The sequence below is a fragment of the Phyllobates terribilis genome, unplaced genomic scaffold, assembly GCF_046119375.1.
Source record: "Phyllobates terribilis strain yellow unplaced genomic scaffold, ASM4611937v1 Scaffold_1__5_contigs__length_1240528914, whole genome shotgun sequence".
In the NCBI taxonomy this organism is placed as follows: Eukaryota; Metazoa; Chordata; class Amphibia; order Anura; family Dendrobatidae; genus Phyllobates; species Phyllobates terribilis.
Window position 1 is genome coordinate 256,249,050 of NW_027362761.1, and position 23,721 is coordinate 256,272,770.

General features: G+C 43.0%; 1 protein-coding gene across 3 annotated transcripts in view; it reads right to left on the reverse strand.

The window, feature by feature from the left end:
• LOC141256917 (cytosolic phospholipase A2 gamma-like) overlaps nucleotides 1–23,721 on the reverse strand; it is a 175,285-nt gene that overhangs the window by 85,331 nt on the left and 66,233 nt on the right. For all 3 annotated transcript variants that reach the window (XM_073671206.1, XM_073671207.1, XM_073671205.1), the window contains one exon: nucleotides 11,297–11,495. In XM_073671206.1, the coding sequence (XP_073527307.1) occupies nucleotides 11,297–11,495 (199 nt within the window). The remainder of the gene's footprint in view (nucleotides 1–11,296; nucleotides 11,496–23,721) is intronic.

Consider the following 23,721-nt stretch of genomic DNA (forward strand, 5'->3'; position numbering starts at 1 on the left):
CACATGATAATATGCGTCCTTTAGGTTTAGAACAGTCATAAAACAGTCCAGAAGCAAAATTTTTACAGATGTTTTATTGTTTCCAACTTTAGATTTATGATTGTCCTGAATGGTCCATCTGGTTTCCTCCCCAGAAACAGTGGGGAGTAAAACCCTTTGCCTCTTTCCTGGGGAGGGACCTCCTGTAAGACTTCCTTTATTACTAAACCTAGAACCTCCTGTACCAAGACTAATTGCTCCCACTATGAATCTTGGGTTGGGGATTGAATGAAACTGTAGTTTCCTGTAATATCCAAACACTGTTGGAGATTTTTTCCCAGGCCGGGAGAAAAAAGGACATCCTTTACCCCACCTTGGGAAAACCCTCATTGGGAAGGCTTTCTGTTATCGTTTGAGGGCCCACTGAAAACAAACCCCTTGTTCTTCTTTCTCCTGTCCTCCCACTTATCGTGATCCCTGGGGGGTTTTATACAAATAAATCTTCTACTCCGAGAGGACTTTTTATAGGAGGTAATGGGAAGTATGGGAAAATGCTTCTTGTTATCACCAGCTTCATCCAGTATCTCATCTAGTATTGGGTCAAATAGGAATTCGCCCTCACATGGGATCGAACATAGTCTGGATTTTGTCTGGAGATCCCCTGGCCAAGACTTAAGCCAGAGAGCTCCCGGGCTGTGTTGGAAAAAACTGCCTATCTGGCCACCAACCTGAATGAGTTGGCAGATGCACCAGCCAAAAAAGCAGCAGCCCCTTTCATTAAAGAAATGGTATCCAATATTTTTTCTCTGGATGTTTTTTCTTTAAGCTGAGTTTCCATCAGGTCTGGCCAAACCATTAGTGACCTGGCGGTAGAGGTAGCCGCTACAGCAGGCTTTAGTCCTCCTCCAGCGGCTTCCCAGGACCCTTTCAAGAAAGTGTCAGCCTTCTTATCCATGGGATTGTTAAACACCCCCATGTCTTCAAATGGGAGAGAAAATTTCTTGGAAGCTTTTTTGGCTATGGCTACATCTAGTTTTGGCGCTTTCTCCCAAAAGGAACATACCGGGTCATCAAAGGGATACTTTCTCTTTGGAGACAGTAGACCCTTCCTCTCTGGTGTTTTCCATTCTCTCTTAATCAGAGCTTGAATTTTTTTTATTTAGAGGGAATGATCTCCATTTTTTTTGTTCCAGACTGCCAAACATTATGTCCTGAACGGATCTTTTTGGACGAGGGTCTATCAGTCCTATAGTGGACCTAATGGCCTTAATGAGGCTGTTTCTTCCAATGGAAAACATAATCTGGGGATAAAGGTGGAAGAAGCTGATGATGAAGATGAGGATGAATCGAATGATCCTGAATCCTCCTCCTCTGGACTAGTAGACCCAGATTCAGTGCTTGGTCTTGCATAGGAGAAGAAAAAAAGGGGCCCCCTAATTACAAAGTGAGCTATTACGAAGATCGCTTACCAATCTGACGAAAGAAGGGGTACCGGGTTAGGAGGAGGAACCATATCTGTAGATTGATTTCCTCTGGAGGTCTGGAGTCCCTGCTGCGCTGGGAAGACCTGGCAGAATGTCCACTTCCACTGCTACTACGACTGTGATGATGGGAAGGGTTCACCTGCTGCCTCTGCCGCTGCTTCTGCTGCTGCCACCACTGCGGCTGTGGTTACTGCTGTGGAGCCTGTGCCTCCGAATGCTCCTGGTTGCTCATTGCTAAAAGGGGGCCGCCAGAGCACTGACTGAAGCACTCCTCCATGTTTTTGGTGCTTTTTAAAACCCCTGGCAGCCCTCTCCCCCTTTTTCCTCCAGATCTTCCTCTGGCAGATCCGGTCATGTGCCCCTCCTCGTGTAGAGGAGCGCCGGAGCGTCACTGCGCATGCACCGTTGGATGCCCAGCCTGGCCACAGGCGGTGCGGTATTGCATCATCAAGATGAGCCTGTGTAGTGGATCCAGTAAGTCCAGTGATCCACTGGGCAGCGGTGGCGTGTCAGCACCACAGGAGAGAGCAGTGCCTCGCCGCAACATCACCGCTCCAGCTAAGGCAGAGACCCCTGCTGCTGGCATGGCTCCTTGGTGCTGCTGCACCGCCCCGCTCACCTTAAGGACCCACTGACCCCAGTGGTGGTGCTTCAGGGCACTGCATCAGCCGAGGCAGGGAATCCTGACGTATCCTCTTGCGATCCTCTTTCTTCAGGTACTGCAGGCTCCCCATCAAGGACAGGAAACCAACTGATTCGGGAGAGAGGTACTGCCCCTTTTTATCTGTAGGTTTCCTGTCCTTGAAGGGCGCATCCCCTCTCTCTGTGGTGTTGTTATGGGGGAAGGAGAAAAATTAAAAATCTATTCTATTCCCTATTAATGCCACTGTTAGCTGCATTTACAATAGAAACAGGTGCAAGGTATCATCAGCTGGAGATGAGTGTTGTTCATTGTCATTGATCTGTAATTAGAAATTGATGAAAGCAGACAGGGTTGCTTGCGTTCCTTCACAGTTTCGTGGTGCAATGTACCAAAAAAAACTCTTCGGAGACGGTTAAACTCTATTTTTTTTATTGTACTATATTACATCTCTTTTCTGAGATTCTTATAAGGGTGATCTATAGCAGTTGGAATAGCGTCTTACAGGCATCTAGTCAGGGATTATTGTATTATACTCCGTGCTGAAAAAAAAATTATATTCCCTATTGATAACGCTGTTGGCTGCTTTTAAAATAGGGTCAGGTGCTAGATTGTATTATCAGCTGAGATGAGTGTTCATTCTGGTTGTGTCTTATCATGTCTCACACACCACATGGCCAGATAAGGTAGTAAAATGTTACAATTACATTTACTGGTGAAAGTATTTTTCACCATTGAAAGCAATTCAAAAGTGCAAAAACGCATCAAAAACGCTATGTGAACATAGCCCAAGGTATGGAAGAGAATTTTTGTTTTTGTTTTTTATTTGCTTTATATACAAGTCACTACCCTGGAAGGAGTGTCCCTTAATGTTTTTTTCCAGGAAAATTCATTTTGGCTTTGTTTTTGTATGTTTTATTGTCAGTCCGTAAAAGTGACTTAATACTCTGACAACATTGCTCACAGCAGTGACCTGGGATTCAGAGATGCTTCCAGGGGTCTTCCCCATGCTGTTCCCATGTCATTTGAGCACTGTTTATATGGATTTGACCAATTTTTAGGCCCCCTGCAGAACTTCGGGGTGGAGGGCCACAGGAAAAATGCTCGAGTTTCCCATTGACTTAGATCAGGCTTGTTACAATTTGCTCGACCAGAGCAACGAGCACCTGAGCATTTTAGTGCTCGCTCATCAATAACGGAGAGGTCTGTAATTTTTATCGTAGGTGCACTTCAACTGTGAGAGACAGAATCTAAAAATAAAAACTAGAAAATCACATTGTATGATTTTTACACAGTTAATTTGCATTTTAGTGCATGAAATAAGTATTTGATACAATAGAAAAACAGAACTTAATATTTGGTACAGAAACCTTTGTTTGCAATTACAGAGGTCAAATGTTTCCTGTAGTTCTTGACTATACTCTGCAACAGGGATTTTGGCCCACTCCTCCATACAGATCTTCGACAGATCGTTCAGGTTTCCGGGCTGTCACTTGGCAACATTGATTTTCAGCTCCCTCCAAAGATTTACTATTAGGTTCAGACCTGGACACTGGCTAGGCCACTCCAGGACCTTGAAATGCATCTAGCAGAGCCACTCCTTAGTTTCCCTGGCTGTATGCCACGACCCATCTTCAATGGTCTTTCTGATTTTGTTGGCCAAAATCTCGTGATACATGATCCCATCCATTCTATCTTCAATACGTTGCAGACATCCAGTACCCTCTGCAGGAAAGCACCCCCAAAGTATGATGTTTTCCTCATCATGCTTCACGGTTGGGACGGTGTTCTTGGGGTTGTACTTATCCCTTTTCTTCCTTCAAACACGGTGAGTGGAGTTGATACCAAAAAGTTTTATTTTGGTCTCATCTGACCGCATGACCTTCTCCCATGCCTTCTCTGGATCATCCAGATGGTCATTGGCAAACTTCAAACGGGTCTGGACATGTGCTGGCATGAGCAGGGGGATCTTGAGTGCCCTGCATGATTTTAATCCCTGACGACATAGTGTATTACTAACGGTAATGTTTGAGATTGTGGTCCTAACTCTCTTTAGGTCATTGACCAGTTCCTCCCATGTAGTCCTGTGCTGATTCCTGAGGTTAGTTTTGCAGCAATTTGAGCAGATTTAAAATATAACTTTTAATATATTAATTAAAAAAGTGACAAACCTAGTATAATAAACACACACATAAAACACAGAAAGTACAGAAAGCCCTTATCCCTGTATAGGAGAGGGGACAACAGTGGTTATCTAGTTTCAGGGCTAAAGTCAGTCTATCAAATTACCTCACAGAACCATCATAATGCTCATGTTTAAAGACAATGCGATGTATTCATGAGGTAAAAAAAAGGAACAATCTCACCCGTCCCGTAAGATGGGTCATCCTATCCGTAGCTCCTGATATTACCCTGGATGGCGCTCATTTGCTGACCCTGTCAGACCCTGTCTTATTGGCTGACCCTAGGACCCCAAGACTCCTGCCTTTACAAGGGCAGTCCACAGGTGACCCTCAGTTGCTAGTTAGCTCTCAAATTACCCTGGGCAGTGCCTCCCGATTCGTTTCCTCATCATCGGGTGATTCATCAGGGGATTGGCACAAGAAATTCACAAGTGTAGGGTGTAACACCCCTCCATCAGGGTACAACAAAGGCAATGGCATCTCATAAATGGGTAAATCTACTTAAATACATTCATTTGAAGCCAACCCTTCAGGATTAGTTATGCACATGTCATGTGTGTGAGTATATGCCCCTGCCCCCATATCAAACATGGTGCAAATTAACAGTGAGCATAGGCCAATCGGAGCATATAGTGATGCCTACTAACCTTATTATCCCCTTATTTCATAGATAAACAAAACGTTTTAACAAATCCATACAAATTATGTGTCCTGGAGCACAAGCTTCCAAAGGCATGAGAACCGGAAGAAGTCCAGCATGCTACTTAGCTTCCGGTAGTGCGATGCTAGGGTGTCATTTCCGGAGCTGTGGAACGTAAATGCGTTCCACGATATCATCTCGAATGGACACGCCCCATCTGACGTAATTTCCGGGGTTGTGGAATGCAAATGCGCTCCACATACGTCATATCCAGTAGGCGTCGCACAATTCACATCCTGAACATCATTTCACATCATTTCCGATGTTATAGAGCAAAAATTTGCACTCCAAACCACAGATACGCCACACATCCGGAATGGTGCAGTACTCACCATATGGAGTGCAGTTTGCGCTCCATGTATACTTATAGAGGCACCACCATTTAATAGAATGGATATTTAACAGGGAATAAGTATTTTTGAACACTCCCCAATTTTCAGATCCAGTAGGACATAAAACATGCTCTAAGGCTTAAAAATGACCATAAATAACCTTATCAGAAATCGAGGTGTCCAAACTGAGCTGTACTTTACTCTATAGTATTATAGCCTAAACCTACCCACAGCATCTGATATTCCAGGTACCAAAGTGTAGTGTACGTTGTAGGGCTAATGGACCTCATACACCATATTATAATAGGATGAGTAGAGAGAAAAGGGAGTGTAATGAACAGAGAGAGGGGGAGATAAAGAAAACAGATGTCTCCCTTTTTTTGGGTTAGTAGGCTCTATGTTCACTACATACAAAATATAGTGTATCATTTAAAAGAATGTTATTTTGGCCAGAGTTGAAAGGTCAAGGAGGGGGCATAAAGCCCATAACCTTTTCAGAAAAATAATAGTGAAACAACATATAGAGAAGAATGGACATAGCATTAAACAAAACATCCAAATGTCAACTTTCATTAAGGCAATGAGGGGATACCGTTTTAAACTGAAATATCCACCTCGCCTCCTTTTGTAAAATTAGGTGGTCCCTGTCACCGCCTCTCTGAGGTCTAGGGACCTTTTCAATGCCCATGAATATGATTACGTCTTTCTCTCCCCCATGGACTTCATTAACATGTCTGAGCTTCCGTTTGGTCTTACCAATGTATTCAAGACCACACTGGCAGGTGCCATTATAACCCCCTGCGTTCGACAGTTAATGAAGTCCATCACCCAGAATTCCCTATTAAGGTTTGTCCCCCTAAATGTTTTCCCACACTGGATAGAAGTACAAACAACACACTTGCCGCATTTATAACACCCCTTTACATCCGATTTTAGCCAGGACTCGTGTCTCGGGGCAGAGAAGTGGCTGTGCACCAGTGTATCCCGGAGAGAATGACCACTCTTATAGGTCACGTGAGAGTAGCCAACCAGGAACAGGGCAATATCCCTGTCCATCTCCAGGATAGGCCAGTGTTTTTCAAGGATACCCTTTGCTTCCTTAGCCCCATTTCCAAAAGTTGTGATGAATCTCACCAGTTCCCCAGCACCATCCTTGACTCCTGGAGCCAGAAGACTAGACCTTCTTCTGGACTTACTGGTGTTATAGGCCTTGTGTGATACCTTTTTCAGGTAACCCCTTTCGCAAAACCTGTTCTTCAGGTCAGTAGCTTGTTCCTCAAAGGTCTCACTAGTGGAACAATTTCTGTGGGCCCGCAGGTACTGACCAGTAGGGATGCCTTTCTTTAGGCTTTCTATAGGTGCATGTCTCCACAAGACCACCTACACCTTTACTAATGGAGACATCCAGAAAGGGTAGACATGTGGAGCTTGCCTCACAGGTAAACTTGAGGCCGATGGGATTGATGTTATGCTCTTCCACAAACAACCGAAAATGCTCCGTGGTGCCCCTCCAGATGACAAATACGTCATCTATGTAACGGGCCCACATGTCTACCCTCTCAACACCCGGGGGGCCCCTCTCCCCAAAGATAAGGAGCAAATTGGCATGAGTGGGCGCACATGGGCTCCCCATCGCTGTGCCCCTGAGCTGGTGGAAGTACTTTCAGTCAAAGGCGAAAAAAATCCTTGTGAAACAGAACTGAAGGGCTCTTAGAAGGAAATCATTATGAGCCCAACATTGTACATTTCTTGTGGAGAGATAATACCTAACCACCTCCAGGCTCATATCATGTGGGATGGAGGAGTATAACGCCTCCATATCCACACTCGCCACGATGGTATCTGGTCCTAATGTGATTCCATCCAGTTTCAAGAGCAGTTTAGCTGTGTCTCTGGTATAAGACTGCAAAGCCAGCACAAATGGGCAAAGAACTTGATCCAGGTATATGCCCAGGTTCTGGCATAAGCTGTCCACCTATTGGCCTGCCCTTGAGAGGGTCAGTGCCTTTATGCACTTTTGACAAGCAGTAGAATGTCACCATTACCGGATTTTTTGGTAACATGAATTCAAATTCACTTTTATCAATCACTTTGTTTTTTAGGCCTTCCTCCAATACAGATGTCAACTCGCGTAAAAAGGTAGACATAGTGCTACTACTTGACAAGATCGCCCTAACATTCCCTATCTTGAAGGAGATAATTACACATGCTGCAATATTGATCCTGACCTCTCTCAGAATCATCCTTACCCCATCTTGTGTTTCTTACATGTTATAATATTTGTGGCAACAGTTGTTGCATCTTCACCAAGCTGCTTGCCTATTGTCCTGTAGCCCAACGCTGCCTTGTGCAGGTCTACAATTTTGTCCCTGGTGTCATTACACAGCTCTTTGGTCTTGGACACGGTGGAGAGGTTAGAGTGTGATTGATTGATTGATTGATTATGTGGGCAGGTGTCTTTTATACAGTTAACAAGTTCAAACAGGTGCAATTAATACAGGTAAGGAGTGCAGAGTAGGAGGGCTTCTTAAAGAAAAACTAACTTGTCTGTGAGCCAGAATTCTTGCTGGTTGGTAGGTGATCAAATACTTATTTTATGCAAGAAAATGCAATTTAATTATTTAAAAATAATTAAATGTGATTTTCTGTTTTTTATTTTTAGATTCTGTCTCTTAGGACATGGCCCCACTATCAGTATTTGGTCAGTATTTTTTCTCAGGAGTTGGAGCCAAAACCAGGTGAGGAACAATCAGAGAAAAGGTATAATAGAAACAATTGCACCAATTCTGCATTTATCACCCACTCCTGGTTTTGCCTCCCACTCCTGAGAAAAAATACTGACCAAATACTGATAGTGGGGCCGTGGCCTTACAGTTGAAGTGTACCTGCAATAAAAATTACAGACCTCTCCATTATTTGAAGGTGGGAAAACTTGCAAAATCGACTGAGTGTACAGGCTTAGGCTGTGTGCCCACGATGCGTTTTTTAAGCGTTTCCGCAGCGACAATTCCGCCGTGGAAATGCTTAAAAAATGCTTGGTAGAAGGTCTGCAATGTTCCCCAATGATAATCCGCATGTGCTGTGCACATGCTGTGGAAATTTCCACTGCGGATTATCATTGCGGAAAAATCCGCAGAACTACCATTAATTTTGCGTAATTGCAGCATTTGACTTGCATTGAATTGCTTAATATCCGCATGACTACATGTGCACATGTGGATATTCTGCGGATATTCTGTGTTTCAATGTGCGGATGGTACCCGGGTCTGGAGAAGAGGAGACTCTCCTCCGGACCTGGGTACCATAGAAACTGTAAAAAAAAGAATTTAAAATAAAAAAATAAACATTATACTCACCTTCTGATGGCCCTCGGTCTTCTCTCTGATGCATCCTGGCTCCTTGGTGGCTCACAATGGTGTAAAACGACCTTCCATGACGTCATTTAGTCATGTGACAGGTCACGCGACCGCTGACGTCGGCGGTCGAGTGACCTGTCACATGACTAAATTATGTCATGGAAGGTCGTTTTACACCATCGAGAGCCGCCCAAGACACCGGACGCATTGGAGAAGGAGACCGGGGGCCATCGGAAGGTGAGTATAATGTTTATCTTTTTATTTTTTACCATTTTTTTAACTATTAACTTGGTCACGCTATATAAATCCATGCCGGTTGCACGGATTTATATACAGGTAGTGTGACCAAGTTGTCAAGCACTTTTCCAAGTGATGCTAAAATTGCTTGAAAAAGTGCTTGACAACCCGCATGCGAAATCGCATGTGCAAAACGCTTCACAAACGCTTGTCCTGACAGAAAAAACTCATGTACAATCCGCATGCGTTTTTTCTGTCAGGGAGATGCAGAAACGCTCAGGAAAAATCCGGAGCATTTCTGCATCGTGGGCACATAGCCTTATAGTGAAATCTGTAGACTAACAGCAATTGGACATAGCTTTTGGACATAGTGCCAAAAGGAAGTTTTTGTTATGATCTGCAACATAAACTAAGGAAAGATAGGGGAAAGCTGTCCCTACAGTAAGACTAAGCTGAATCCCTACGATGTAGCGGGCTGCCTGTTCCTTGTGAACAGACCCGCCTTAGTCCTCGGTTAGTCTGAATGAAGACCTATAGAGTTAAGGGAGTAGTCCCTAAAAGAACTAAGGACTGGGACAAAAATGGGACAACTCCTAAACAGAAGTAGATGCAGAGAACAAAAGACAAACAGACGAAACGTACTAGAGGTCCCAGAGGACCAAGCGAACTAGACAGAGATAGGCACCGAAGCACCTGGCTAGAGAGACAGGCAAAAAACACTGAAGTCCAGCAAAGCCAGAAGGGCGGAGCTGGAATATATAGGCAGATGGTCACGTGACCGCAAAACACAAGATAGCAAAAACTAACAGGAGGGTTCTAACAGTTTTATAGCACATAACTGGTATCCGGCATAAAAAATAACGCAGCAGCCACATGGTTTTTAACATGGAATTCTAAATTACCATTCTCCAGGATGTTTTAAAGTAACAATGTTCATTATTGCTGTCCCCACAAAAAAATGGAAAGCAGATTTGTACATACAGTTATGGCTGCAATTTCAGATAAGTGCTTTTTTTTCTTTGTAAAGGTCAAAACAACAATATCATCCTTTATTACTCCCTTACCACTCCACCAATGCCTCGCTACTGCTGCCCCTGACATTTATTGACATGGCAGACAGCGGCAGCGATTTCATGACTACAGCATGTACAGTAACTGCTGCAACAAATAGCCGGTCTCAGTGGTGATGCCAAGAGACACCATAAGACCACTATGCCCAGTGATTGGCTGCAGTGATCACATGCTGTAGTCGTGATGTCACTGCTGCTGCCGCCATGTCAGCAAAAACTGGTCAGCAGTGAAGAGTGTTTTTGAACAGAGCTATCCTATGTTCTGGGATACCAAGGGACCACCAGTAGCATTGATTCTGGGAGCCCACTTTCCAGATTCATTCACATATCATTGGTCAGGGAGGAAGGATTTTATGTGGTTTGCCGCTGCTCTTATGTACAGGTGCTTCTCACTAAATTAGAATATCATCAAAAAGGTAATTTATTTCAGTTCTTCAATACAAAAAGTGAAACTCATATATTATATAGAGTCATTACAAACAGAGTGATCTATTTCAAGTGTCTATTTCAGCCTATGCTTCCATAAAATATAGAAATGGGTAGCTTGTTAAAGATACTGTCTGCTCCCTTTGGATGCATATAGTGCATCCAGAGTACTGTGCCAAGCACAGGTGGCCTACTCCTGCACAGGAGCCCACCAAGGGTTCACCAGTTCCTGAGGGTCAGTCCGAGCCTGCTTGTAGCGATTGTGTGGGCCTGTTAAAGAAGAACTGGGATACTAGTGGGGAACTGTGCCTTTTCCGAAATGAATATACCATAAAAGTATTGCTATAGAGTCCCTTTAAAGGGAATCAGTCACCAGGTTTTTGCTATTTAAATCGGAGAGCAGGGGCTTAGACCTTAATTCCAGCGATGTGTCACTTCATTGGCTACTTCCTGTCATTTTGATACAATCACTGTTTTCTCTGCTGCAGATCTACCAGTGCTCAAACTGCTGAGCCCTCACCACTAATTGACAGAAACCTGCTGATGGTTGCATGGTTACACAGATCAGATGACTGGGAGACACATGGCAGCTAGTCCTGTAGTGATGTCTCCTGTTGATAAAACACTGATTTTATTGAAACAGCAACACACAGCCTAGTAAGTGATACATTTCTGGAATCAGGCTCTCAGCCCTTACATTATGCAACGCTTGGATTACATAGCAAAAACCTGCTGACTCCCTTTAAGCTTTTACCAAAAATACATTTTAACTTTCTTACTTATATAAATTTCTGTCCACCCTAATGAAATATACACATTTTATGCATAGAGTGAATGGGATAACACAATACTACATTACAATATATTGAACACTATAAATATTACTTACATCATTAATGACTGTATGAACAAACACGTAAGCCCAAAAATTGGTCAGTGAATATATCTCTCCAGAGAATGAAAGTTTTAGTTTCTCCCAAGCTTTATCCTCGTTCCACAAGGGGGTTAATAGACGATGAGTTATCTGTCGCTCCATCTCTTCCATGCATGATGACCACTGATCATTATTATAGAGTGACGACATACACCTGAATATAAAACATGGGGCAGATGATGTTAATGTATCATTATATTGCATTTATTTTGTATATTTAATAAAAAAGACATGGTGCAAAAGAAGAATTGGATTTCTAAACTCAAGTCCAAACAGCAACTGAAGCAGAAATGTTAGAAAATGTTCTAGGCTATGTGCACACGGTGCATTTTCGCTGCATTTTTTCTGCGCAAAAATGGGCCAAAAACGCTAGGGAAACAATGTGCCAGCTAATGCAATTTAGAATCCTGAAGTGCTGTGCACACGATCAGGAATTTTCCTGTCAGGATTGGCATTGTGTTCAAATCTGCAGCATGTCAATTTTTTGTGCATTTTTCACCTATTGACTTCAATTGAGTCAGTCAAATCTGCAGCAAAAATGCAGGTATAAAAATATTTGTGGATATGCTGCGGATTTTTCCCGTGTATTTGACTGACTCAATTGAAGTCAATGGGTCAAAAACGCGGGTTCTATGGTAATGTCGATCTCTCGAAAATTCCATCTGTGCTATCTGGAGGACTACAAATTACAGTGTGTCTTAACGAAGCTGGTGTGTGGAGCAGAGGCCAGCATTCTAAGTGCAGGTAAGGGCATAGTTAAACACAATATCATAGTTATGATAACAGTGCAATTGTTATTGATTGGGAAAATTGTCTGTTTTTGTCTGGGGTAAAGCCTGTTTAACGCCTTAATGACCGAGCCAAATTTTACAATTCTGGCTAGTGTCATGTTAAGAGGTAATTACTCTGGAACGCTTCAACGGATCCCACTGATTCTGAGATTTTTTTTTATGACATATTGTACTTCATGATAGTTGTTACATTTCTTCGATATGACTTGCGTTTATTTGTGAAAAAAACTGAAATTTGGAGAGAATTTAAAAAATGTTGCAATTTTCAAAGTTTGAATTCTTATGCTATTATTTCACACAAAATAGTTTCCCACATGTCTACTTTACAATCAGCACAATTTTTGAAGCAATTTTTTTTCTTGTTAGGAAGTTAGAAGGGTTAAAAGTTGACCAGCCATTTCTCATTTTTACAACAAAATTTGGAAAAAACATTTAGCTTTAGGGCCACATCACATTTGAAGTGACTTTAGGAGGGCCTATTTTGACATAAAGTACCCAAAAGTGATAACATTCTAAAAACTGCACTCCTCAAAACCACATTCAAGAAGTGTATTAACCCTTCAGGTGCTTCAGAGGAACTAAATCAATATAGAAGGAAAAAATTAACTTTTTACTTTTTTCACAAAAATTAATAAAGTAATAGCACAAGGGTAACTAGAGAAAATGGGCCCCAAAATTTGTTGTGCAATTGTTCCTGAGTGTGCCGATACCCCATATGTAGGGGGAAACTATTGTTTGGGCACATGGCAAGGCTCGGAAAGGAAACAGTGTTGTTTTGGAATGCAGACTTTGATGGAATGGTCTGTGTGCGTCATGTCGCATTTTGAGAGACCCTAATGTGCCTAAATCCCTCAAGGATTTTATCAAGGGGTATAGGGGCATTTTGAACCCACAGATACTACACAGAATTTGATAACATTAGGTTTTCATATTGAACATAGTCATTTTTTTCATGAAAATTTAGATTTAGCCCCAAATTTGTAATTTTTAAAATGAATAATAGGAAAAAAAAGACCCTATAATTTATTATGCAGTTTCTCCCGAATGCGACGATATGGTCAAATGTGTGGTCAAAAACTTCTGTTTGGGCACATAGCAGGCCTAAGAAAGGAAAGAGCACTATTTGTCAGGAATAGATTGTGAATGCCATGTTGCATTTGGAGAGCCCCTAACATGCGAAAACAGCAAAATGACCCCATTTTGGAAACTAGTGGTATAGTGAGCACCACTACAAACCTACAGATTTTTCGCAAAACTTTATAACTTCAAGATGTGAGAATAAAAAATTTTTTTTTTCCACTAAAACACTGTTTTCTCACCAAATTTGTAATTTATACGAGGGGTAATAGGAGAAAATGGACCCCATAATTTGTTATGTAATGTTTACTGAACACAGTGGTACCCCATATGTTGTTGAACCCTAATGTTTGAGCACACAGCAGGGGTCGGATGGGAAGAAGCGCTACTTGGCTTTTAGAACGCAGATTTCATTTTAATAGATTGTAGGCACCATTAGCCAAGCCACAGAGGTGCCTGAACAGCAGAAACCTCCCCTTCAATTGACCCCATAAGGAATACATCTAGGGGTATAGTGAGTATTTTGAACTCATAGGTGCCTCACAGAATTTTATAACATTGGGACATGGAAATATGAAATTTTTGTGGTAAAAATGTAAGTTTTGTATTTGCTGCAAATTTTTCATTTTTTTTGTGTGGGATAAATTAGAGTTTTTATTGGTACATAAGTTTGATCGCTTCCAGAATAAGGCTGGATCACATTCTTGTGTTCTACGCTGAGTGCTTACCTTGGAGTTTACATGTAAATCCCACAAAAATGCAATTCAGACAAATCCCCCAATGAAACAACCGACCATAATGAGGCAGATGGAGACACTTTGGGATTCGTTTGCCGTCTGCTGCGGTGGTATCCATCTTTTTAGGCGTGCACAGACCTGTGGTTACACACACTTGTGTGCTAAAAAAACGCCTAAAATGATGGGACACCGCCGGAACAGAGACCAGTCCAAAGTGACTCCATCTGTCTCTTACGTGAGTGGTTCCGTCTAGGGTTTTGTCTGAATCAATGTTTTGGAGAATTTACATGGAAACCCCGATGTAAGCGCTCAGCGGAGAGTGCAGGATAAATGTGAGCAGAGCCTTATTCCGATTTTTGGGAGGTAGAATGAACAAATAGACAGCAGTACAAGAATAGTCTTTATTTTTGAGTGGTACAAGTGGTAAGGTGGATTTATTCTTGGGGTCAGTACGATTACAGCAATACCAGATTTACATAGTTTTTTTTAGGTTTTGCTGCTATCAGACATTAAAATGCTTTTCATAAAAAGTAGTTTTTTTCGTCGCCATATTCTGAGCATTAACTTTTTTTTTGGGTGAACAGAGCTCTGTGAGGACTTATTGTTTGCGGGACGAGTTGCAGATTTTCTTGATACTATTTTGGGGCACATCGTAATTTTTGATCACTTTTTATTCAGATTTTTCAAACACCAAATGAACAAAAACCAGCAATTCAGTTGTTGTTTTTATTTTTTGTGCTGTTCACTGTGCAGTAAAAGTAATAAGACCGGATTGTTCGTCAGGTCGGTGCAATTACAGCGATACCAGATTTGTATAATTTTTTTATGTTTTGCTATTTTTACAGACTAAAAACAATTTTACAAAAATGAATTTGTTTTTGCATTACCATATTCTGAGAGCTGTAACTTTTATTTTTTTGCCGAATGAGCCATATTAGGGCTGTTTTTTTTTAATGGGACAGTTTGGTGTTTTCATTTATGCAATTTTTTTACATACGACTGTTTGATAACTTTTTATTCACTTTTTTGTGAGTCAGTATGATGAAAAAGCGTTATTTTTGGCATGTTTTTTATTTTATTTTTTTACAGCGTACGCCATATGTAATAAATAACATGCCAGTTTTATAGTGCGGGTCATTGGTCAGACGTGGCGATACCAATTATGTGTACATTTTTGTTCATTTTTGTTTTATCACAAACAGGGGTGGATTAAGAGTAGCCATGGCCCCGGGCAGTTTAGAAGGTGTGGGCCCCCCTTGGTACCCGATGTGTCACGTGACATGTCACATGATCCCCTTTGATAGATCATGTGATAGGTCATGTAACACACAGGTGCTCTGGTGCACATACAGTAAGTAGATGCTAAATGACAGAGATAGTGGCGTGAATAGCGCACCGCACAAATTTTTCTCTTATGTCTAGCACTATACATAACACAGCACTATACATAATAGGGCAGGGGTGGGAGATTAATTTTCCCAAGGGGCCACATGAGAAACTGTAACTATTGTGGAGGCCGAACAAATAGGCTGAAATTAATTTTGCTCAATATTAATTATAATGATTTTTTATATTAATTGTATGACTAAATATTGAGCACAATTAAGTATGCTGACATCCCCCTATATAAAGAGCCCCCACATAGCCCCCTCAATCAACAACCAAAGCGATCAACCTTTGGGGCCCTTATTCTTGTAAACCATAACAAAAAAAGACCTTAAAAAAATATTTCATTAAATAGTTAATTTAAACCCTCATAAATAAGGAATACAATATATAATTACATAAAGACAGAAATGCACACACATTTGCACAGAAAAACTGTGATTTAAAAAAAGAGCAGAAATGAGGGGAGATGGGGACGAGTTTTGCCCTTCACAATTCCCTTACTGACAGTGGAGGTCGGCACCCTAGGTTCGGTATGGCGCCCCGCTCCTCATCGACCGCCCCTATGTAGCCCGACCACTACTGTAACTGACCTACTGTAGAGCATAAATTGGTCAATTCATGTGTACCTGATTTTAATTGCAGCAGGTTCTTGCCTTTCTACACACAAGCAGACTTATGTCTCAGAGAGGTATTCACATTGATAGGGTCCTGGTATTTTTGAGAAACACCTTATCGCGGCTACCAGGTACACTTGAATTGGCCAATTTATGCGCTAAGATTTATATTTTCTACAGCAGTAATGCTATTCATATTTCATATATTTCATGTTTGCATACTTAGTGTTATAGTGTGCTGATTTGTTTGTTAGATATATGATGTCCTTGTCAAACCCTTCAGATCATAAATGGACAGTCATGTGGCAGTGCAAATAACTCCACAAAGCAGCAAGTGGTGTCCTATCACTCATTGAGCTCAGCTTCAGGGCCGCTCGCTGCATCGCCTCATTCTCCCTGGCTACTCTGTTGATCGGTCACATGGATTACAGCGGGGGACACATAGAAGAGGTGAGTATAAGCATTTTTTATTTTATTCTTATTTTTACAGGTGGACACTGCGGAAGCAGACACTACTACCCTAATCATTGTCCCTGCTGGTGCTGATCGCAGTGCCGGCAGGGAACCATGATGAGGGCAGTGTTCAGCACCCGGCACTTGGGAACAATGCTAACTGTACCGCTGATTCCTAAGCGCCGGTACATGTCAAACGGATATCATCCTTGTGCGGTACTTGTTTACACTGACCCATTCACTTGAAAGGGTCCATGTGATCAGTGCTGCTGGCCAAAAACAGACATATCAGTGTGCGGATCACATGGTCTGTGGAAACACACTGACATGTGCGCAGACCCATTCCTGTGAATGGGTCTGTATGTGTCAGTGTCTATGGTACGCATGGAAGCTGTCACTGTTATGATCTGCAACAAGTACTAAAGAAAGATAGGGGAAAGCTGTCCCTACAATAAGACTAAGCTGAATCCCTACGATGTAGCGGGCTGACTGTTCCTAGCGAACTGACCCACCTTAGTCCTCAGCTAGTCTGAACGAAGACCTATAACATAAGGGGAGGGGTCCCTAAAAGAACTAAGGACTGGGACAAAAATGGGACACCTCCTAAATAGAGTAGTTGTTACAGAACACAAAAAGACAAACTGACAAAAAGGTACTAGAGGTCCCAGAAGGACCAAGCGAACTGACCGAGAAAGGCACAGAAGCACCTGGCTAGAGAAACAGACAAACACTGAAGTCCAGCACAGCCAAAAGGGAGGAGCTGGAATATAAAGACAGATGGTTACGTGACCGCAAAACACAAGATGGAGAAAACAAACAGGAGGGTCCTAACAGTACCCCCTCTTTTATGAGGATCCTCTGGATCCTCCTGGCCCAGGCCTATCCGGAAACCTCTTGTGGAAAGCTTTAACAAGCCTAGGAGCAGAGACATCCTTCATCCTTACCCAGGAGTTGTCTTCAAGACTGAAACCCTTCCAGGAGACAAGATACTGTAATCTCCCTCTATGCCATCTAGAATTCAAGATACGAGAAATTTCAAATTCGGCGTCTTCCACCACAGGAGGAACTGTGACAGTGGTGTCCCTCTCTGATACACAAGCCTTTTTCAACAAGGAAACATGAAACACAGGATTAATCTTCCAGGAAGTAAGGACATCCAACCTAACAGCAGACGGGTTAACAACCTGAAGTACTTTAAATGGACCCACAAACTTAGGACCCAGTTTTTTAGAGGGAATCCTCAACCGCAGGTTCTTTGAGGACAACCAAACCATGTCATCCACAGTAAACAAAACCTCCTTATGTTTCCTGTCAAAATACTTCTTGGACTTCTTGTTAGCCTGTTGAAGGTTGCAACGTACATTAGTCAAAACTCTCTCCAAATTACCGGAAAAATTCTCCTCCTCTGGCACCGCCGACCGCAATTTGGAGAATGAACCAAAAGACGGATGTCTCCCAGTACAACAAAAAAAAGGAGAACACCCAGCAGAGGAGGATGTATGATTGTTAAGAGCAAATTCTGCGAGAGGCAGAAACTCAGACCACACCTCTTTATTGTCCGCCACAAAACAATGCAAAAACTGTTCAACATCCTGGTTCTTTCTTTCAGTCTGTCCATTAGACTCAGGATGATAACCAGACGAAAATAATGGACTCCCAACCTGTCACAAACAGAACGCCAAAAGCGAGCCACAAACTGAGGTCATCTATCAGAAACAATATCCGTGGGAACGCCAAGGAGCTTGACAATCTCCTTAACAAACGCCTTAGCGAGTGTCTTGGTGCAGGGCAACTTAATAAATGGAACCAAATGACACATCTTACTAAAACGGTCCACGACCACCCAGATGACAGTAAAACCCTCGGACACAGGAAGATCAGTAATAAAATCCTTTGTGAGATGCGTCCAATGTGCACTAGGAACCTCCAGAGAGCAAAACAACCCCGCAGCAGGAGTATGTGAAGCCTTTGACCTAGCACACACAGTACATTGACGCACCCACATGATGACTTCCTTCTGCCATCCAGGAGTCGGACACCAAAAACTGCGACTGATAAGGCTCTTAGTCTCCAAAACTCCTGGATGACCTGCCAACCGAGACTCATGACACTCCACAAACAAATCTCTCTTAAAGGCTCTAGGCACGAACAACCTCCCATGGGGAGTGTTAGATGGAGCATCATCTTGAGCTTTCAGAATCCTATTCTCTAAAACGGAGTCCAATGCCGCCACCACAACACTTTTCTGTAAAATGCTCTCCTCCTCCTCGGCACCGCCTTCCAAAAAATGACGGCAATGTTCAAACGCGAGTTTAATAGCCAGCAACTCCCGATTTCCAACATAATAATTCAGTTCGGTTTCCGAAAATTTTTTCAAAAAGAAGGCACATCCTTGTTCTCCTGAGACAAAACTGCTCCGACCCCACCGATGAAGCATCGACCTCGACCAAAAAAGGCTTGTTCCCATCAGGCTGCATAAGGATAGGGGCAGAACTGAACCTCTCTTTGAGATACTCAAATGCTTCAATGGCCTCAGTAGTCCACTGGACCGTATTCGCACCTTTCCTGGTGAGATCGGTCAGAGGCTTAACAATTATAGAAAAATTCTTAATGAATTTCCTGTAATAATTGGCAAAACCCAAAAATCTCTGTATAGATTTCAAACCAATAGGCCTAGGCCATTCCTGCACAGCCTGAACCTTCACCGGGTCCATCTCAAAGCCCTCGCTGGAGACAATGTAGCCCAAAAAACTAATTTTCTGCACAGCAAACTCACATTTCTCCAGCTTAGCAAAGAGTGAATTATCACTCAATAACTGCAAAACTTCACGTACAGTCTGCCAATGGGACTCTAAACCTGGTGAATAAATCAAAATGTCATCCAAATACACAACCACATTCTTACCAATCAAAGGTCTCAGGATGTCATTAATAAGGTTCTGAAAAAATGCAGGTGCATTGGTAAGACCAAAAGGCATCACCAGATTCTCAAAATGACCTACCGGAGTGTTAAAAGCAGTTTTCCATTCATCACCCTCCTTCACTCGTAACAAATTGTATGCACCCAGGAGATCAATTTTAAAGGAAAAAAAATCTTGCTGTTTACCATAAAAAACATCAGGCAGTCCTAGCTTGGGTTCCACAAAATGAGCTCCAGAACAGCTACTCACGTGTTGCTCTAGCTCGGCCACCTCCAGAGTCAATCCCTGAAAGCGTTGAGCCAAATCCTGGACGGAAACCATACTGATCCCCGAATTTCTTTCCTTATAGTTTTTTGGGCTGGACTTACTGTTATGATCTGCAACAAGTACTAAGGAAAGATAGGGGAAAGCTGTCACTACAATAAGACTAAGCTGAATCCCTACGATGTAGCGGGCTGACTATTCCTAGCGAACAGACCCACCTTAGTCCTCGGCTAGTCTGAACGAAGACCTATAGCATAAGGGGAGGGGTCCCTAAAAGAACTAAGGACTGGGACAAAAATGGGACATCTCCTAAACAGAGAAGTTGTTACAGAACACAAAAAGGCAAACTGACAAAAGGGTACTAGAGGTCCCAAAAGGACCAAGCGAACTGACCGAGAAAGGCAAAGAAGCTCCTGGCTAGAGAAACAGACAAACACTGAAGTCCAGCACAGCCAAAAGGGCGGAGCTGGAATATAAAGGCAGATGGTCACGTGACCGCAAAACACAAGATGGAAAAAACAAACAGGAAGGTTCTAACAGTCACCACACGTACCGGACATACTGACGTCTGAAAGAGGCCTAAAATGGGGTTGTTTGAGTAGTGTAAAACACTGCAACGCGGCACTGACAGCCGCTCAGCATTAGGGCTCTTTGACATGTCCGGATATTACTGGTATTAGAAAGAGCAGTACTGCAGATATCCTAGTCAGTATGTACCTGTGTAAAAGAAAAAGAAAATAGGGAGCGCGGATTGAGTAGAACCTGATGTGCCAGTGAGTAAAGGATGGGAGCCGAGTGATTGCTAAGCTGAAGAGGTTGTGCAACCCTGTACAACCCTGGTGTGAAGCAAGAAGTCCGGGAACCAGCGTGCTGTCGGGCTACTCTTCCTGGTCCAGGTCACGTGACCGATAGAAGGCGTCGCCAGGGATGACATGTCGAAGGTCCTAACACCACAGTTTGGCTGACTGACCCAGAGCTGCTCCTGCCCCGTACCCTCAGAGGGGATGAAATGAAGCCATCAAAGAAAAGCCACAGCAAAAGGGAGCACTAAGGTGAGCTGCAACAAAGGAGCACTGAGGTATAACTGTATAAAATTAATGGACTTTATTTAAAAGCTTCCACAACGCGTTTCGATGGCCACAGCCATCTTCATCAGGTGGTCAATCTGATGAAGATGGCTGTGGCCATTGAAACGCGTTGTGGAAGCTTTTAAATAAAGGTCCGTTAATTTTATACCCTTATACCTCACTCCTTTGTTGCAGCCCACCTTAGCGCTCCCTTTTGCAGTGTGTACCTGTGTGGAATACTTGTGGCAACCGTGTGCTGCATCAGGATCACACGTACCAATGCCTGCGAATTAGCGCTACAGTTAGTGCTGTTCCCTAGCAGGCATCACTCATCATTGTCCCCTGCTTGCGCTGCAATCAGCACCAGCAGAGGACAATGTTGAGAGTTGTATTGTGCCGCCGCTGTGTCCAGTAAGTGTTAAAATAAGAATAAAATAAAAAAAATCCTTATACTCACCTGTCCCACACTATAATCCATCTGGCCGACAGGCGACCGTATACGCCGAGGAGCAGAGCAGAATGACTCGCTGCAACGAGCGGACCCCTGACCTGCGCTGAGCTCAGCGAGCGGTCCTGTCACTCAATGAGCTCAGTGCAGTTCAGAGTCCCGCTCACTGCAGCAAGTCATTCTGCTCTGCTCCTTGGTGTGTGTGGTCGCCTGTCGGTCAGAAGGGTTACAGCATTGGACACTGGATTTTTCCAACTTCGGATAGGTGAGTATAAGGATTTTTTTTATCTTATTTTTACACTTGCTGGACACAGCGGGGGCTAAATAAAACTGTCAACATTACAGTGCTGGCCAAAAGTATTGGCACCCCTGCAATTCTGTCAGATAATACTTAGTTTTTTCCTGAAAATGATTGCAATCACAAATTCTTTGGTATTATTCTCTTCATTTAATTTGTCTTCAATGAAAAAAACACAAAAAGAATTGTCCTAAAGCCAAATTGGATATAATTCCACACCAAACCTAAAAAAGGGGGTGGACAAAAGTATTAGCACCCTTTGAAAAATCATGTGATGCTTCTCTAATTCGTGTAATTAACAGCACCTGTTTCTTACCTGTGGCACCTAACAGGTGTTGGCAATAACTAAATCACACTTGCAGCCAGTTAACATGGATTAAAGTTGACTCAACCTCTGTCTTGTGTCCTTGTGTGTACCACATTGAGCACGGAGAAAAGAAAGAAGACCAAAGAACTGTCTGAGGACTTGAGAAACCAAATTGTGAGGAAGCATGAGCAATCTCAAGGCTACAAGCCCATCTCCAAAGACCTGAATGTTCCTGTGTCTTCCGTGCGCAGTGTCATCAAGAAGTTTAAAGCCCATGGCACTGTGGCTAACCTCCCTAGATGTGGACGGAAAAGAAAAATTGACGAGAGATTTCAACGCAAGATTGTGCGGATGGTGGATAAAGAACCTCGACTAACATCCAAACAAGTTCAAGCTGCCCTGCAGTCCGAGGGTACAACAGTGTCAACCCGTACTATCCGTCGACGTCTGAATGAAAAGGGACTGTATGGTAGGATATCCAGGAAGACCCCACTTCTTACCCCGAGACATAAAAAAGCCAGGCTGGAGTTTGCCAAAACTTACCTGAGAAAGCCTAAAACGTTTTGGAAGAATGCTCTCTGGTCAGATAAGACAAAAGTAGAGCTTTTTGGGAAAAATCATCAACATAGAGTGTACAGGAAAAAAAAAGAGGCATTCAAAGAAAAGAACACGATCCCTACAGTCAAACATGGCGGAGGTTCCCTGATGTTTTGGGGTTGCTTTGCTGCCTCTGGCACTGGATTGCTTGACCGTGTGCATGGCATTATGAAGTCTGAAGACTACCAACAAATTTTGCAGCATAATGTAGGGCCCAGTGTGAGAAAGCTGGGTCTCCCTCAGAGGTCATGGGTCTTCCAGCAGGACAATGACCCAAAACACACTTCCAAAAGCACTATAAAATGGTTTGAGAGAAAGCACTGGAGACTTCGGTGGCCAGCAATGAGTCCAGACCTGAATCCCATAGAACACCTGTAGAGAGATCTCAAAATGGCAGTTTGGAGAAGGCACCCTTCAAATATCAGGGACCTGGAGCAGTTTGCCAAAGAAGAATGGTCTACAATTCCAGCAGAGCATTGTAAGAAACTCATTGATGGTTACCGGAAGCGGTTGTTCGGCTAAAGGTTGTGCAACCAAGTATTAGGCTGAGGGTGCCAATACTTTTGTCCGGCCCTTTTTTGGAGTTTTGTGTGAAATGATCAATGATTTGATTTTTGCTTCATTCTCTTTTGTGTTTTTTCCTTGCAAGCAAATTAAATGAAGAGAATAATACCAAAGAATTTGTGATTGCAATCATTTTCAGGAAGAAACTGAGTATTATCTGACAGAATTGCAGAGGTGCCAATACTTTTGGCCAGTACTGTAATTCCGTGCTTGTGCTGATCGCAGAGCCAACAGGGAACCGTGATGAAGGCAGCCTTCAGCATCCGGCGCTTGGGGACAGCGCTAACTGTACACTGATTCCCAAGCGCCGGTACGTGTCACACGGATGACACATGGATGTCATTAATGTGGGATGTCTTATGGCCCGTGCGGTGTGCAAAGAATGAACATGAAAGCGTTTTTTGCACACGGACACATAGTCCGTGGAAACGCACTGGCATGTGCACAGACCCATTCAAATGCGTGTGTCAGTGTCTCCAGTACGTGTGGAAACTGTCGCCACATACTGGAGATACTGACGTGTGAAAGAGCCCTTAAAGCCGGTTTTCAGTCAGTGCAGGAGCGCAGTTACATTGTAAATGTACAGTAATAATGGCTCATGAGTCCCCAGGATCACTTATGTGATCGGCCAGTCATGTGACCACGTTTGATATTTGCATGTGTTGACTACACCCTTTCTGCTTGTCTCAATTCTCTTCTATTGAGAGAAGCCAAGCCGACAGAAGCAAATAGCAAACGTGGTCGCTTGACCGTCTGATCACATAGTAAAGCCCCCGTCTCACATAGCGAGATCGCTAGCGAGATCGCTGCTGTGTCACGGTTTTGGTGACGCAACAGCGACCTCACCAGCAAT